General features: G+C 35.5%; 3 protein-coding genes and 2 long non-coding RNA genes across 6 annotated transcripts in view; 3 read left to right on the forward strand and 2 right to left on the reverse strand.

Annotated features, from left to right (window-relative positions):
* Nucleotides 1-60, forward strand: part of LOC17893286 — an 830-nt gene extending 770 nt beyond the window's left edge. Inside the window, exon 4 of the mRNA XM_023786194.1 lies at nt 4-60. Coding sequence (XP_023641962.1) covers nt 4-60 — 57 coding nt within the window. The remainder of the gene's footprint in view (nt 1-3) is intronic.
* Nucleotides 61-613: 553 nt separating this feature from the next.
* LOC111831647 lies at nt 614-1,217 on the reverse strand. The gene is made up of 2 exons (XR_002834771.1): nt 931-1,217; nt 614-838 (listed from the first exon to the last, which is right to left on the reverse strand). It is a non-coding gene; the product is annotated as an uncharacterized LOC111831647 (long non-coding RNA).
* An 8-nt stretch (nt 1,218-1,225) lies between these two features.
* On the forward strand, nt 1,226-6,374 carry LOC111831563. The gene is made up of 10 exons (XM_023786195.1): nt 1,226-1,403; nt 1,518-1,661; nt 1,773-1,907; nt 1,978-2,316; nt 2,405-2,843; nt 2,949-3,666; nt 3,751-3,895; nt 3,994-4,600; nt 4,696-5,369; nt 5,458-6,374. The coding sequence occupies exons 1-10, from the start codon at nt 1,310-1,312 to the stop codon at nt 6,372-6,374; spliced, it is 4,212 nt and encodes a 1,403-aa protein (XP_023641963.1). The 5' UTR covers nt 1,226-1,309.
* A 261-nt stretch (nt 6,375-6,635) lies between these two features.
* On the reverse strand, nt 6,636-8,259 carry LOC111831646. 2 transcript variants are annotated; one of them, XR_002834769.1, is made up of 5 exons: nt 8,077-8,259; nt 7,844-7,882; nt 7,579-7,749; nt 7,410-7,477; nt 6,636-7,268 (listed from the first exon to the last, which is right to left on the reverse strand). It is a non-coding gene; the product is annotated as an uncharacterized LOC111831646 (long non-coding RNA). The 2 variants fall into 2 exon arrangements; XR_002834770.1 differs by having other exon boundaries at nt 6,636-7,278.
* A 5,796-nt stretch (nt 8,260-14,055) lies between these two features.
* On the forward strand, nt 14,056-17,520 carry LOC17891119 (hexokinase-2). Its single transcript, XM_006299403.2, has 9 exons — nt 14,056-14,567; nt 15,305-15,455; nt 15,547-15,729; nt 15,928-16,002; nt 16,097-16,252; nt 16,328-16,426; nt 16,520-16,650; nt 16,724-16,805; nt 16,889-17,520. The coding sequence occupies exons 1-9, from the start codon at nt 14,296-14,298 to the stop codon at nt 17,252-17,254; spliced, it is 1,515 nt and encodes a 504-aa protein (XP_006299465.1). The 5' UTR covers nt 14,056-14,295; the 3' UTR covers nt 17,255-17,520.
* Nucleotides 17,521-18,002: the final 482 nt, after the last annotated feature.

Below are 18,002 nucleotides of genomic sequence, written 5' to 3' on the forward strand. Positions count from 1 at the left end.
AAGCCCGTTGTGATCAAGAAGCCGCGACTCGTGAACGTTAAAGTTGAAAAGAATCCCTAATGATCTCTACTTTATCATTTTATTCAGAAGACAAACATTAATCTCTCTTTATTTTATTTCTATTTTCTAAGTTGTTTTGCTCCAATGCATGGAATAACGTGGCTTCGACCAAACTATTTATGTTCTTTAAATTAATGAAATAATAAGGTCTTCTGAAATTTATTGTTGATTTATTATTTTCTATATTCTTATATGGAATTACAATAATATATCTTCTATATTGATATATACAACTACATTAACATAAGTAGGAATGGCTTCCTTAGCCCAATGGTATCGATTAAGGCAAAGAACCTTAATATCTATATATAATTCACATCTTTTGATATGTAAGGTATTTTCATAAGAGTAGTTTACTAAATATACACAAACTTACGGGAGATTACATTTATTGTGGACTATACTACAAAAAAAAGTAATTACATTTTTTATTATTTAGCAACTATACAATGCAAATTTTACCTTCTATTATAATATGTCCTGCGATGTTAGGCATTAATAATGGAGTCAATTTATAACTTAACCATGGTTTGTATGTGTTTAATTTATAACATAGTGAGTTTAAATAGATTACTAACCAAACCGAACATGGTATTATTATGTAAGGTTTATTTAAACCTCATAATAAGCGCTTAAAAGAAATCTAGGTATATGAAAGAAATCTAGGTAAAAAAAACACATCAACGATGAGAAAAAGTACAATCTCTGGCTCTAATGATGGCTTGCAAAAATATGGCTCAAAGAGGGCTCATAATTCTATCATCGCCATTCCAACATCCTGGAAATCCATCAGACGCAAAAACATTCAAACCGGTTCTGTCCCTCTGAATTCAATATTTAATAGGATTCACAAAGAGATTACCAAAGTACCTGCTTCTCAAAATGTCATCACAGAGAAGAATGATGAAATCCAACCTCCTATGAAACCTACTTCTGCAAAAAATAAAGGTTATTCTGCTTCCAACTCTAAGTTTGTATCGTTCAATACATTAGATCTTAAACTACCAAGATTTTTTTTGTAGATTCAGAAAAAGTACTGAGAAGTACTGGACATGTTTTGATGGATATCACAAACACGTTCTTTACAACACCAAGAAGCCAACTAGATAAACAATGCTCTACAAGTCCACAATCAAAAAGAGGTACATATATAAAAAAATCTTACCCACGTAATGGTTTGAGAACAAATACATATGTATCTTCCACCAGTATCTCAATACTTTGTTTTTCTCGAGTATCGGATTACTATATGCTTATCAATCATCTTACCTATGCAGATCATGTTCCATCTGGTAACTCATCATTAGTAACCCCGAAGCTTCCTGCCAAACGTCCATTGAAGCGTAAGTTTTTTTTAGTCTCATTGTGTTATGCATAGTATTTTAATAAACAAAGATCCATTACACTAGAAAACTATTGGGAAAATTTTACTTATATACTCAGACATATATGTGCAGGAATGAGACAAAATTCTCCACCTCCAATCATTGATCATGATTCCCCATTTATAATTCGCAACATAAGCAAGATAAGAACCACAAAGCCTAGACAACAACAAAGCCATCTTTATGAGACGCCCCCTGCAAAATATGATACGAATGGTAAGTATAGCATCATTATAATAATTTAATGACATTGAGGTCAACTAGCATTGTCGTTATGATGATATACGTTCGTTTTCAGCTTATATTGTCAATGTTATTTTACAACAGGTACACAAATCACTGGAAATACATCATGTTTAACACAACTTAAACATGCATCTTATTCCCAAAAAAGAAGTGATCTTCCATCTTTGAATTTAGATTCACACTTTAGAGACGAGACCATAGACAAAGATGATGAAGGTACCCCATCTTGCTACAACATGAATGGAAGTCTATGATATATCTATTACTAATATTTTTCAACATACAGATGGACGTGTGGAGGCAAATAAAAACAGTACCAACTCAAGTAGTGACGAAATGGAGTATCATCTTTCTGAGATAGATAATGATGATTGTGAGTTCAACCAAACATATGACGATAGCACCAACGACGAGTGTGGAGGAACAGATTCAGACATTGAAAACACTAATGTTGCTAACAGAAGAATAGGTGAAAATGAAGTTCATATAGAAACTGAGGTTGGAGAAAGTGATAATCAACATCAAACAGTCAACCCTGTTCGAAAAAGGAGAAATACCCAACCAAAACAACCAGCCAAAAAAAGGATAAGAAACCGTAGGAAAGCCAAGCAACAAACAAAAGCAGGTGACATATCAATTATTTGAATCTAATATTTATGCATAATATATTATGTTGTGGTACACATTTTGACTTTCTTTAAACTTGATAACAGTTTATCTAGATCATGGTGATCCAACATATTCATGTAAATTTTGTGGTGCGTTGATGTGGTATGATGAGCGGATAAACAAGAGAAGGAATCTGAAGAATCCATGTTTTTCCCTCTGCTGTGGACAAGGAACTGTCAAAATCCCGTTACTTAAAGAATCACCTGAACTGATTAAGAAGTTGCTTTCGGGTAATGATGCTCTGAGTAGAAATTACCGTCAGAACCAAAGGATTTACAACATGGTATTTGCCATGACGTCACTAGGTGGTAAAGTAGATCGTTCTGTCCCAAAGGGTACTGGTCCTAATATGTTTCGTTTACAAGGGGGAAATTATCATTTGATTGGCAGTTTACAGCCAGATGAAGGTGATTATGCAAAGTACTCACAGCTATATATCGTTGATACTGAAACAGAAGCTGAAAACAGAGCTTCTGTGATTAGGTACTTTTCACTTACTCAATTCAACTTACTTTTAGCTTATGTTTTTTTTGAAATATTGAAATGGAGTACATATTAATATGTTTACTCGACATTTTACCTTGACAGCAAAACAAAAGATTCAAATCAAGGCTCTGGGAAGCAAAAGTTAAAAAAGGAAGTTATAGAAGCGATTATACATATGCTCAACAGTGTTAATCCCTATGTCAAAAACTTCAGATTAGCTAAAGAAAGGTTTCAATCTAATAAAGATGAAACCTTTCATATGAGGATTGTCTCTGATCGGGTAGGAGTTGATGGAAGAACTTACAGCATGCCTACAGCATCAGAAGTTGCTGCATTGATACCTGGTGATTTCAAGAAAGGAATGCCATCCCGAGATATAATCCTTGAAGACAAAAAAACTGGTGCACTCAAGAGAATAAGTGAAATCCATATTTCATATTTAGCTCTACAATACCCACTAATTTTTTGCTATGGTGAAGATGGGTGGAGGCCTGGTATAGAGAAATGTATGGCGGGAACAACCAATAGTGAGAAAAAGAAGTGTATTAGTATGAGACAATGGTTTGCATTCAGATTACAAGAAAGGGAAAATGAGTGTCATACACTACTTCGATCTAAAAGATTGTTCCAGCAGTTTTTGTGTGACGCCTACACAACTATTGAATCTAACAGGTTGTCTTTTATCAGATATAATCAGTCCAAGAAGAGGTGTGAGAATCTTGCTTCCATTAAAGATGCAGCGCTATCTGGAAACAAAGATTTGAGTGAACAAGGGAATCTTATGATCCCAGCATCTTTCACCGGAGGACCACGTTATATGGTACAAAGTTACTATGATGCTATGGCAATATGTAAGCTTTATGGTTTTCCAGATTTGTTCATCACTTTCACGTGTAATCCTAAGTGGCCAGAGATCACCAGATATGTGAAAAAAAGAGGTTTGACAGCAGACGATAGGCCAGACATTGTTGCTAGAATCTTTAAAATCAAGCTAGAGTCGCTTATGAGAGATTTGACCGAGAAAAATCTCCTTGGGAAAACTGTTGCAGGTTCGTTTCTACATCTATATTTTATGCACTCTCATCATATTTATAACCTGGCCGTTTTTCTTTCACAACGATAACAAGATTTTTTTGTGTGTTTCCAGCTATGTATACTGTTGAATTCCAGAAAAGAGGCCTACCACATGCTCATATACTATTGTTCATGGATTCTAAAAGTAAGTTGCCTACTGCTGATGACATAGACAGGATTATATCAGCTGAGATTCCAGATAAGAATGAAAATCCAGAACTATATGAAGTCATCAGCGAGTCAATGATTCATGGACCATGTGGGGCAGCAAATCCAAACTCCCCATGTATGGTGAACAAAAAGTGTTCAAAGCAATATCCTAAAAAGTATCAGGATATAACAAAAGTTGGTAGTGATGGTTATCCAGTTTATAGGAGGAGAAGAACAGAAGACCGTTATGTTGAGAAAAATGGTATCAAATGTGATAATAGGTACGTTGTCCCATATAATGCTCTTCTATCTACTAGATATCGTGCTCATATCAATGTGGAATGGTGTAACCAAAACGGTTCGATCAAATACTTATTTAAGTATATCAACAAAGGACCCGATCGTGTAGCTGTTATTGTCGAACCTTTTAACAAGAGTGCCACTTCTACATCTACATCAGCAACCAATACCGATAACTCAGATACAGGAGAAAAAAAGATAAACGAGATTAAAGACTGGTTTGACTGCAGGTTTGTTTAATGACAAGTAGATTTTTGTGTTGATATCCTTTACGTCTAATGTTACAATCTGATTTACTGTCGGGTTTGTGTTGTTTACATTATAGGTACGTCTCAGCCTCAGAAGCTGTTTGGAGAATTTTTAAGTTCCCTATTCAGTATAGATCAACCGCTGTACAGAAGTTATCTTTTCATGATGAAGGGAAACAACCAGCCTACTATGATGAAAATGAGGACATTGAAGAGGTATTGGAAAGAGTTGCTAATCAAGATTCAATGTTCATGGCATGGTTGACTTTGAATCGGATTGATGCAGTTGGAAAAGATGGTAAACGTGCTCGAGATTGTACATATGCTGAGATACCAGCTTATTTTACATGGGATGGTAAAAATAAGCAGTGGAAAAAACGGAAAAGAGGCTTCTCTTTGGGTCGTATTCATTACGTACCAAGAAAACTAGAAGATGTTTATTTCTTGAGAGTGTTGATTAACATAGTCAAGGGACCAACCAGTTATGACGATATCAAAACATACAATGGGGTTGTATATAAATCGTATAAAGAAGCCTGTTTCGCACGTGGTATCATATCCGACGACCAGTTTTGGATTGATAGTATAATCGATGCAAGCCAGTGGTGTTTTGCTGATTATCTACGCAATTTTTTTGCCATGTTGATTCTATCTGACTCACTATATAGACCAGAACATGTTTGGGAAGAATCATGGAAGTTGTTGTCTGAAGATATAGAACATCGGAAGAGAGACGAGTATAACAACCCAGGTACGTTTAATTATGTACTTCTCTTTGCTGTGTAGTTAATAGATTACGATTAAGTATTGGCTAATCCTAATTTTATGTTCTCCTGCAGATCTTACGTTAACTGATCAGCAAATCAGAAACTACGCACTTCAAGAAATTGAGAAGATTATGTTGATTAACGGAGGTTCCCTTAAAAATATCACCGACTTCCCACAACCATCTAGAGAAGATCTTGATAACTCCAACCGTTTAATTGCTGATGAAATGAGGTATAATGATGGTACTTTGAAAGAAAAACACGATCAGTGGGTTGAAATGCTAACTTCTGAGCAAAGAGCCATCTACGATGAGATAACTGGTGCTGTTTTAGAAGACAAAGGGGGAGTGTTCTTTGTTTATGGTTTTGGAGGAACAGGTAAAACGTTTATTTGGAAGACTCTCTCGGCTGCTATTAGATATAGGGGAAAGATAGTGCTCAACGTTGCCTCCAGTGGGATTGCTTCTTTGTTGTTAGAAGGTGGAAGGACTGCACATTCTAGATTTGCTATACCTCTAATAGTGGACGATTATTCTTTATGTAAGATTAAGCCTAACTCTGATCTGGCTAATCTTATAAAAGAGGCATCTCTTATTATTTGGGACGAAGCACCAATGATGAGCAAGTATTGTTTTGAGTCTTTAGATAGAAGTTCTGCTGATATAATGTGCAACGTAAGCAGCAGTGTTTTCGCTGGTAAAGTTGTTGTTTTCGGAGGTGATTTCAGACAAGTTCTTCCAGTTATCCATGGTGCAGGACGAGCTGAGATAGTCTTATCTGCTCTCAATGCTTCTTATCTTTGGGATCATTGTAAGGTTTTGAAGTTGACTAAGAATATGCGTTTGCTGCAAAATGGCTTAAGTCAAACTGAAGCTAATGATATCCAAGATTTTTCAAACTGGTTATTAGATGTTGGTGATGGTAAGATTTCAGAACCTAACGATGGTGAAGCTTTGATAGATATTCCAGAAGAATTCCTGATTACATAAGCAGAGAATCCTATAGAAGCAATTTGTACAGAAATCTACGGTGATCTGGCATTGCTAAAAAGTAATGCTGATGCACAATTCTTCCAGAAAAGAGCTATATTAGCACCCACAAATGAAGATGTCAACATCATCAATCAGTTTATGCTTGATAAATTGGACAGTAAGTCTTTTTCCTTTTTCCTTGCGGCCTTAATACGTTCTACATAATCTATACAACTATGAACATCTCACGTTGTTTCATATTTTAACGTGTAGGTGAAGTGAAGGAGTATCTAAGTGGTGATAGTATCGATCCAAGCGATACAGATTCTTTGAAAAATCCAATTATCACACCGGATTTTTTGAATAGTATCAAGCTCTCAGGTTTGCCTCATCATGCTTTACGATTGAAAATAGGAGCTCCTGTTATGTTGCTTAGGAATATTGATCCTAAAGGTGGATTATGCAATGGGACTAGGCTTCAGATAACGCAAATGGCTAATCGTGTTGTTGAAGCAAAAGTTATCACAGGTGATCGGATTGGAGACATAGTCTTAATTCCACAGGTTGTTGTTACACCATCGGACACCAAATTACCATTCAAGATGAGACGAAGACAATTTCCACTTTCTGTAGCGTTTGCTATGACGATCAACAAAAGCCAAGGACAATCTCTAGAGCATGTGGGTATATATTTGCCTAAACCAGTTTTTTCTCATGGTCAGTTGTATGTTGCTTTATCTAGGGTAACTTCGAAGAAAGGATTAAAAATCTTAATCGTCAACAAAGAAGGGAAGGTTGACAGACAGACAAAGAACGTTGTCTTCAAAGAGGTGTTCCAGAATCTGGGCAACTAGGCTTGCTGTTTTACACGTACGCTTCACTTCAACTTGTGGTGATACGATTTAGACAAACCTGCTAAACTCTTTTAATTCATTTAACGATTGCTTTAGGTAATAAGTTGAATTGCAAAATGTGTAGTCACTGATACGAGTTTACCATTCACCATAAATCATGCACAACCATTTCCAGACTGAAGTAGAGTATGAAGTTTACCTTATTGTCTAATGTCCTGCGTTCTTTATCCGGACATGTCAACGATGCCATATAAAAGACTTCAAAAACTGCATATAACAAATAGAGAACAATGTTTTGAGTAAACGGCACCTTATAGTTTTCACATATGTTGTTAAAAAAAACTAATTGAAGTCTGCAGTTATCTTACTCATTCAATTAGCTAAGCATAGTTCTTATATGCTAATAAGTGACTTGAATCCGCAAGAATTCTGAAACACAAACTCCTTAGTTCGGTTGAATATAAATTCTACCTTCTAATCCAATTTTGTTCGTCCTTAAACCGGTGTTATCCACCATTCCATATAATAGAGTTTAAAAACTGCAGACAACAAATAGAGAACAACATATAGGAGATTAAAGCACTCGGTATTCACATAAGCAACATTCTTCCATTAAATATAAACATGTAATACCTGAATCACTTCCCCAAAAAAAAATTATCCAATTAAAACCTGTAATTAGCAACAAGTTATAAGTCAGATGTATTGGATCAACAGAAACGTAGAAAGATGAAGTTAAAATAATTCACAAAGGCATTAATTAGACCATAAAACTCAAAATAGGATTATATCAATTGAGAATTGGAAGATTCAAGATAGTGAACCAGAGTTCTCGAAATGATCCCAATCGATTTACATAAGAAAACCTTTGCATGCTCTACAGGACCATCATTTGCTGCACCATCATCCTTGAATATTCTGAAACCAATCGATTGCTGCACCATCATCCTTGAATCTTCTAGATGCCAACATCGTTATAAATTTCAAATGATGAAAACTAGAGTTTGGAACATGAGAAAGTAAGTAGATAGATAGATTAAATTTCTGGGTTTTCTCACAAAGAAGGGAAATTCAAGTTCAATTACCTTCATGTTCGATTCAGGTACTTGTATTTTAGATACGATCGGTTTGTCTCGAAGGAAAGTGAAAGAGACACCGTTTGAAAACTTTAACGGAAAGGCCATTTTAATTTTTTATTTTCCTTATCTCAACTTGATGACAGTTTTTGGCCTCTCTTTAAAATATGGTTCTTGGGATAAATAAATATGTGTAAAAGTAACCAAACAATTTCGGACTTAACCAAACAATTTCTGACTAAGCATGCACAATAACTAAAGTGTGAATACTTTGTGAACAAAATATTGTGTAATTATGTAAGTGCTAAATGTCGTTGATTTTTTTTAATATAATATGACTCCCACAAAACCATGGTTAAGTTATTAATAGAGAAGAAACAATTCGACAAACATCACATTCAAATAAACAAAATATTTATTGTTCACTACGATAAGGTACAATTTAACCTTACAAAACACTTCTTTTATAAAAATTAGGAAAAACAAATTAATCCAACTATGGACCCGTGGTGTACCACGGGGTAAAACCTAGTGATTATAGTAATGCTCAAAGATTAATATTGATAAAAGAGGTTTTAAATTAAAATCCCGCACAACGCGCGGGTTCACAATCTAGTAGATACACATGAATAAGTAAATATTCTAAATTTATTAATCCTTAACACACTATGACTTCTAGAATATTTTTTGGGCTTCTGAGTTTACTTCAATAATGGACAGTCCATAATAGTTTTTTTTGAAACAAAATAGAAAATCTTGATCAGATAATAGAGAGCTATCTTTCACATTTGAAGAGACCAGCACCGTAGAAAAAAGTTGTTTTTAAGGGACGATTACTAGCTTTTTACAATTTACAAAGTTAGGCTAGTCCTACATACAAAAAGTGAGTAACAGTTCCCTAGAGAAATTTTCATCATTAGAGTATGTAGTTACGAAAACTAAAGCACATTCATAACATGCAATGTATCGTCGAATGTAAATCAGGTCCCCTTCTTACACGTTTCAACTGTCAACGCTTCTGCTTTTTCCTTGAGCCTCGTCACTGATGGTTCGGTTGCTGCGACAACAACAATAACAACAGTGTTAACAAAAACTGAACTACGTATATCTTCCATCCTTCATTGGTTCTACAAACCACATGCCGCAATCAATAATTAACATTACTTCGTTATTTACCTTTTCCGGTGTTATTTACCTTGGTCGGAACCCTGTCTCGTGGAGTTCTAAGAAGCACCGTGGTGTTGGCCGCTCGTCCACCGATGTTGAATATCGTTATGTCGCCAACACGGCATCTGAAGTCCAGTGGCTCTGCTTTTTTACTCACGAAACTCGGCTTCATTCTCAAAAGACCACCGGTCGTTTAATTATAGTAATACTCTTGGCGTCACATATCTCTGTGCCAATCAAGTGAAAAACACATATCGCTTGATTATCAAATACGAAATCAGATTCAAGAAGGATTGTTACGAGTCTCTCATGGTTCCTCCAAAGAACAGTTGGTTGATGCTCTAACCAAGTTTTTTTCTCGTCCACATTTTGACAGTGCGAGTTCCAAGATTGGTGTCACTTCGGTTCCTCCATCCTGAGGGAGTGTATAAGGGATGTGAATATCTAAATCTTATGTAAAGGATGTGAATAAGCAATATCGAGACGTTTCTGTCTCGAAGATGGAAGGAAATTCTTTCCTTTTTCGGATCCCGAACTCTTTCACCCGACATAGAGTGTTGAACCAGCGTTTGTGGCAGATTGAAGGCCATACGATGTTCTTTGCTAACTGGGAACCTGGAATAGTTCCTGTAAAGCCGGAACTCTCATCCGCCCCCATTTGGTTAGAGCTCCGCAACGTCCCTTTCCAGTTCTTTCATGAAGAAGGCCTTCAGCGCATCCCTAGTCTGGTGGGTCACCCGGAATGCCTGCATCCTTCTACTCAAAATAAGACTAATCTAGAAGTGGCTAAGGTCTTCACCATTATTGATCCTCGGAAGCCTCTGCCTGAGGCAGTAAATGTGCAGTTTGACTCTGGGGAAATTTGTAGGATTCTAGTCTCAAGCCCTTGGATGCCGCCAGTGTGCGCTCATTGCAAGGAGATTGGTCACAGCTTGCGTCATTGTCGTTCTGCCCCTATCACTTGCAAATTCTGCTCCTCGACCGTGCACTCCTCCATTGATTGTCCAAAGCAATCAGGAAAAGCGATAAAAACCAGAAGAAATCAACGAAGAAGGAGATCCAGAACTCCGGGCCCTCCCTCTTCTGCTGGTGTAATGTTGGCTGCAGTGAAGTCGGACATTCCAGAGGCTGCTGCAGGAACTATGACAGCAAGTCAAGTTTGGAAGATCAAGGCTGCTGCGGCTGTAGCAGAGCCTGTCCCTGATGCTTGTACTAGTATAGCTGCCCCAATCCCTATCCTGCCTGATCATAGTGGAAGTGCTAAGGAACAAGGAGAATCAAGCAAACCAGGAACTGCTTGTAAAGACCCGGGAATCTCAGGAGCTGTAGTTACTTCTCGGAATTCTTCTCCAGATGGTGGGATTTCTTACGATTCTTCTGACATTCTATCTACTGATTCTGAAGAGGAGAGGTTCATAAGAGTGCTGTACAAGAGACAGCAGAAAATCCAGCGAGGCAAGGGCCTCAAAAAGTCTTTTTAAGTATGTATACAAACATTTTTTGTTGGAACGTCCGAGGCTTTAATATATCCAGTCACCGAAGAGGTTTTAAGAAGTGGCATAAGGCCAACAAACCTATTTTTGGAGGTCTCATAGAGACGCATGTCCGTAATCCGAAGGCGCAAAAGTTCATAGATAGTCTTTTGCCAGGCTGGTCTCTGGAAGAGAACTATCTTTTCTCTGACCTTGGAAAAATTTGGGTAGTCTGGGATCTTAGAGTTCAAGTTGTTGTTGTGGCTAAATCTCTGCAGATGATCACTTGCGAGGTTCTTCTTCCTGGAGCCTCTGTTTGGGTTGTAATCTCTGTTGTTTATGCAGCCAATGAAGAAGACACTAGAAGAGAGCTTTGGAGTGAAGTTGTGAGCCTTGCTAATTCAACGGTTACTCTCAACAGGCCTTGGATGATGCTCGGGGACTTTAACCAAATCCTGCACCCCCATGAGCATTCTGTGCATTCAACTCTAAACGTGGACCGCATGATTAGAGAATTCAGAAGCTGTCTCTTAGATGCTGAGCTATTTGATCTAGTCTATTAACTTGTTCTTGATAAATATTTTTTTATACAACATCGAATTTTATTAATTTTATTTTGGGCAAAATATATATTCAGTTTTCTTTTTACGTGTTTGGTCTGCTTTTATGTTGCGTGCTCGGATATTTATTATTAAGTTGGATTTTTATTTTTACTATTGAGTTCATAGAATTTCTCAACTATCCAAAACATTTCGAAATCAATTTTCATTTAATAAAACTATTCATACTTACTAAAATACTTGGATAGTTGGATACTTGGATGTATGATATATCCAATCTTTATACGTTTTGGATAGTGATTTCAAATATCTGAATTATCCAATTCAATATTTTTATTTATCTTAAGTAAAATATCAAAAAGACAATTTCTAATAGCATAGTTTATATTAGTATATTTCTATTTTTATCCTAACAATTTAGTGAAAACATACAGAGGCTTTCAAATATATTTATCAACATGATTTAATATAAAATAAAGTTTTTAAAACTAGAGGGATCGATGTATAAATAATGAATAAATAATAGAGAAAGAAACAAAACTTCTATAATACGGAAATGATGTCAGACTAAAAGAAGAAGAAGACTCATCTTTTTTCTCCACCGTTGTTTTGAGAAATCAGAAAACCAGTTGATGATGAGGACCACTTCTTCTTTTTTTTGTATACTTTTTTATTTGGAAATATGTTATTTATTTTGATAGCGACTTACCAAAACCATCAAATTAACACTGTTTTTATTTTTAATACAAAACATATATATCGTTTCATTTGTAAAAGTTTAGTTTCATATGTTCACGTACGTTTTTGTTTTGTTTTTAAAAAACACTATTTAGGACGTTGTTTTCATTTTTCCCTTAACAATTACACTACACACATAATGGTTTTCTTATATAAGTATTTTGTCATTATCAATGTCGTGGACAAAACCATGCATTAAACTGATATTGAGATTTTATATGTTTTTTTTTTTGAATTTGGATCCGTTGGCAAATTGAACTTGTATTTGTTAGTTTATTTATATAAAGTTGACTATAAACTAGCACGTCGTTTATTGATATTAATCTATTGATGTTATTGTTGTTCAAAAACCACATAAAAAATGTATTTGATGTCCTTTCATTCCACTAAATAGAATTACCATTTTGTTTGGTGACTGTTCACTTCATTATTGGAATCATTACTAAATATATTAGTATTAAATTGTAAGATTTATATATAAATTATGTTTGTTTACACAACAAATTTCTACGTTTTTTTCTTAGTTTTGTTCTTTCAACCTATCTGAGATAAGAGAAAACGATGTAAAAATTTGTCTAGTTGTTCACAAAAATGGAAACTGATAAATCAGTATCGCAGCTTCCTTTAACTCTGGTTTGCGGGTTAGCCTGGTTGTTTTGAAACATTGTTTGCCCATCTGCTTCATTTTACATTTAGTTATGGTTAAGTTATAGTTTAGGCTTCCCTATTTCAGTTAGAATTTGAAGGTTTGGTTCCGTACAACCAACTAGTTAATTTACTTGAAAATGTTACTATTATCTTTTTGTTAGATTCGATATTTGATGGAATGTCTACTCCGATCCTACCACCAGGTTTGAATAATGCATTTTGCATAGTTTTAGTATTAATAAAAAAACGACTAAAAGTCTAAAAAGAAGAAAGCTAGAGAGTGAGTAGTGTGTTGTTGTTAACACTTTATGCATAAACAATTCAAAACATATTTTGCTTTTCTCGTACCAAACTGATGTGAAATCTAAAATGACTTTGATCAGAAAAAGAGACACACATGCACTCAACTACATATATAAAATAGGAGTTAATAGAGTTATGCTATTGCTGTTTTAGATTCCCCACTCAATTTGCCAATACCAAAATTTTACTATTTCGACACATGTGAATTGCGAAATGGTGATACTTACTTTTCTACGAGTAAATTAAATTCGCAGAGAGCACAAAGATAAGAGGAGAAATCACGGTTGAAATTACAAATCACGAGTAATTTCATACATATTATTTTTTTTTTAAAAATACTAAACAAAAAATAATATAAAATATTTTTTTTTTAATTCAAAAACGATAAATCAGACAAAGCAGAAATTACTAATTAGCATAATTTTGGTCGGTGTTCAAATTAGTTACAACTTATAAGTTCCTTAATATATAACGTTGACCATAAATTACATCTTTTAGCTTTAAAATAAAAAATAAAGTCAACTGTATTATTATTATTTTAAATTTGTGAGAAAAAAGTAAAGTCAAGCAAGGACATGTCAAAATACGAATTAAAATTAGATATTTTCATATACAACCATTATGAAATTATGTATATTGCATCAACTATAAATAAATAATAATAATATTGCATTAGAAAAAAACATTTAATATCATAAATCAATTCTCGAATTATATCACATCGGTTACTAAACGTCCTCCACAAAATTCGGCAAGAAATAGACCAAAACCAAATCCTTCAACAGGGTTACTTCCGTAACTTCACACCGATTCCATTACCATTTACAAAAACTATTAAATTGAATAAAAATCTCCGGCGAGAAAAATCCAAAACAATTCCTAAAAAACAATTTTAAAAAAAATTAATTTTCCTTAGTTTACAGACAACAGAGCTGCTTACGTGTTCTTCAAAATTTGTACCTCCTCAGCTATAGATCCATCCATCTCTATTCTCTATTCTCTGGGTTGTTTTTAAATTTTCCAGCTTTTTTTTTTTAATCTTATATTGATTCAGACAAGTTTTGTTGTTGCTGTATTTGTTAGTTCTGTATTAAACTACGGTGAGAGAGAGAGAGAGAGAGATGGGTAAAGTGGCTGTTGCAACGACGGTTGTGTGCTCTGTGGCGGTCTGTGCGGCGGCTGCTTTGATTGTACGGCGGCGAATGCAAAGCTCAGGTAAATGGGCACGCGTGATTGAGATCTTGAAAGCTTTCGAAGAAGACTGTGCCACGCCAATTGCGAAATTGAGACAAGTGGCTGATGCTATGACTGTTGAGATGCACGCTGGTCTTGCATCTGAAGGTGGAAGCAAGCTTAAGATGCTTATTAGCTATGTTGATAATCTTCCTTCTGGGTAAAGTCTTTTTCTCTGTTCCTTAGATTTTTTTTTGAGAATTGAATTTGGATAAAGTTGAGATTTTTATGGGATTTTTTTATATCTGAATTCAGATATTCATAAAGTTGGATTTGGATAACATCGTTGCCACGTTTGTTCAATTTTTGTATTTTTTTTTGGATAATGTTATGAGTTTTAATCTGAGAAAGTTTCATGCTTTGTGATGAATTTGGAATTCGATTTTGATTTCACTTGTTTTAATTGTCACTCAGATTCTAGATCCGTGTACTTTGAATCATAATCTCTCTTGAAAATTGGGTATTTTTGTGAAAATTGGGTATTTTTGTGAAAATTGTCATGTCTAAGTCAATTGAATTGGAGCAGAGAGCATTTATATTTCCCTGGATTTATTCTAGATAATCTAGTTTTAATGTATAGAGTTTAGATTCTTATCCTTAGAGTATCTGCATTTTTGTTTCTTTTCAATTTCAACACAGTTGATAGCTTTTGATGTCTTACTGTTCCAAGCCTTGGCTTTTATTACTTTCATGGATTGAGAGTTCTTTTATTGCACCTTTTCTATGCTATGATGTTTCTTTGTCCTGTTCTTTTTAGGAGCCCCTATGTCTTTGTAGGAGAATGTTATGAAACTTTTTGTGTTAATCATGTTTGTACTTTCACTGTGGGATTGTTTGTTTTGGGGTCGTGGATCTTGAGCTGTAATTTGGTTATAATGCTTGCTATCATTTTGGCAGGGATGAAACTGGTTTCTTTTATGCATTGGATCTAGGCGGAACAAATTTCCGTGTAATGCGTGTGCTTCTTGGTGGGAAGCAAGACCGTGTTGTGAAACGAGAGTTTAAAGAAGAGTCAATTCCTCCTCATCTGATGACCGGCAAATCAGACGTCAGTTTTCTGACTAGACCTTTTCCCTTATTGTTATGTATAGTCTTGGATGATCTGTGTGTTGATTATGTTTTGGTAATTATGGAGGCAGGAATTATTCGATTTTATCGCTGAAGTTCTTGCAAAGTTTGTCGCTACAGAAGGCGAGGACTTTCATCTCCCTCCCGGTAAACAAAGGGAATTAGGTTTCACTTTCTCATTTCCGGTTAAGCAGACATCTTTGTCCTCTGGCACTCTCATCAACTGGACAAAGGGCTTTTCCATTGAAGATACAGTTGAGCTTGATTTCTCTTCATCTATTTCGATTTTAGTACATCAGCTTCTATGCTTCTTCGAGACTGCAATTTTTCTGTTTTCTTGGAACTAAGAAATTTACAGGCCTGTTTATTGATATGAAAACTGAGTTTTTGATATGTTTATGCTGTTTCTGAAATTCTGGCCTCTGTATCTTTGTTTCTTGGCGAATGTGTAGGTTGGTCAAGATGTTGTTGGAGAACTTGTTAAAGCTATGGAAAGAGTTGGGCTGGACATGCGTGTTGCAGCGCTTGTGAGTTTTCTTCTGTCCAATCTTTGTTTCAGCTACCAGCAATTTGTGTCATCCATTTGATTATGATCCTATTATCCCTTCGTAAACTGTACAGGTTAATGATACCATTGGAACACTTGCGGGTGGTAGATACACTAATCCGGATGTTGTTGTTGCTGTTATTTTGGGCACCGGCACAAATGCAGCCTATGTTGAACGTGCACATGCAATTCCCAAATGGCATGGTTTGCTTCCCAAATCAGGAGAAATGGTTTGTATTTTGCAAAAGCATATCAACTCCGATTGAGCTTTGAAGTATTTGAATCTTAGATGTAATGCCATGTAGGTTATCAACATGGAGTGGGGAAACTTCAGGTCATCGCATCTTCCATTGACAGAATACGACCACTCTCTAGATTTCGAGAGTTTGAATCCTGGTGAACAGGTATGAGCTTTGAACTTGTACTGGTTTTCAGGTTAGTTTAGAGAATCATCATGACATGACCCTAAAGATTCTATCTGGCGTTAATATTTTCAGATTCTTGAGAAAATTATTTCCGGAATGTATTTGGGAGAAATCTTGCGTAGAGTTCTTCTGAAGATGGCCGAAGAAGCTGCTTTCTTTGGCGACGTCGTCCCACCAAAGCTGAGAATACCATTCATCATAAGGTTTGATTAACTTGTTGGATATGGTTTACTTGCATCAAATCAGAACTCTAATAATCACTTCAACATTGTGCAGGACCCCGAACATGTCTGCTATGCACAGCGACACTTCTCCTGATTTGAAGGTTGTGGGAAACAAGTTGAAGGACATATTAGAGGTTAGAGTCTTCTCTACATAATGGTTTCACGCTTATAACGTATAAACTGAAATCTCAAAAGAGTTTATTCGATTAACTCTCAGGTCCCTACGTCTTCTCTGAAGATGAGAAAAGTTGTGATCAGCCTCTGTAACATCATCGCAAGCCGAGGAGCTCGTTTATCTGCTGCAGGGATCTATGGAATTCTCAAGAAAATCGGAAGAGACGCATCAAAAGATGGAGAAACTCAGAAATCTGTAATAGCCATGGACGGTGGTCTATTCGAGCACTACACTCAGTTCAGCGAGGCAATGAAGAGTTCGTTGAAAGAGTTGCTTGGAGATGAAGTTGCAGAGAGTGTTGAAGTGATACTATCGAATGATGGTTCAGGTGTTGGAGCAGCATTACTCGCTGCTTCTCATTCTCAGTATCTGGAACCTGAAGAAGATTCTGAAACAAGTCAATCTTAAAAAGCATTTTCTTTTTGTGTGAACCCTTCTTCTTTGTTTTGCCATTAGGGTTCAAACAAATAAAAAAAAGAAGAAGGTAAAATTTTATTTTCTCATCTTTCAGGAACAATAAAACCTGGATTCTTCTTCAAGCACCAGCCACTGTTGTAGAACTATATATATTCGAGTTCTTTATACAAATGTTCATTTTTGTCTCCCAAAAAAAAAAGTAATCTAAAGGGATCGGTGGTTCTACAACAATGTAGATATATATAATGTGTCTCTAATATTTGTTAGTGTTCACATTCTTGTTTGCGTTTTTATATGTGTATGTGTGTTTATATTTAGGATTTCGTAGTCTTGTTTGTGTTCACTTTGGTGTATATGCGTTATGCGGACCTTCGTGAATATGTGATTGTTTAGTCTCTGACCTTCTTGTATATTTTGTAATTTTTTGTTTAGTGTATGACCTTTATGTATATACGTTTATGTTTTGACCTTCGTAGATATGTGTTTATGTTTTCGTTTGGTATATTACCATAATGTATATGCATTTATGTTTTCGTTTAGTCTTTGAATTTCGTGTATATGCGTTTATGTTTTCGTTTAGTGTCTGACCTCCGTGTATATGCGTTTATGTTTTCGGTTAGTGTATGAGCTTCGCGTATAAGCGTTTATGTTTTCATTTAGTATATGGTCTTCGCGTATATGCGTTTATGTTTTCGTTTAGTGTATGGCCTTCGTGAATATGCGTTTATGTTTCCATTCA

The sequence above is a fragment of the Capsella rubella genome, unplaced genomic scaffold (genome assembly GCF_000375325.1).
Source record: "Capsella rubella cultivar Monte Gargano unplaced genomic scaffold, Caprub1_0 scaffold_3, whole genome shotgun sequence".
NCBI classification, from domain to species: domain Eukaryota; kingdom Viridiplantae; phylum Streptophyta; class Magnoliopsida; order Brassicales; family Brassicaceae; genus Capsella; species Capsella rubella.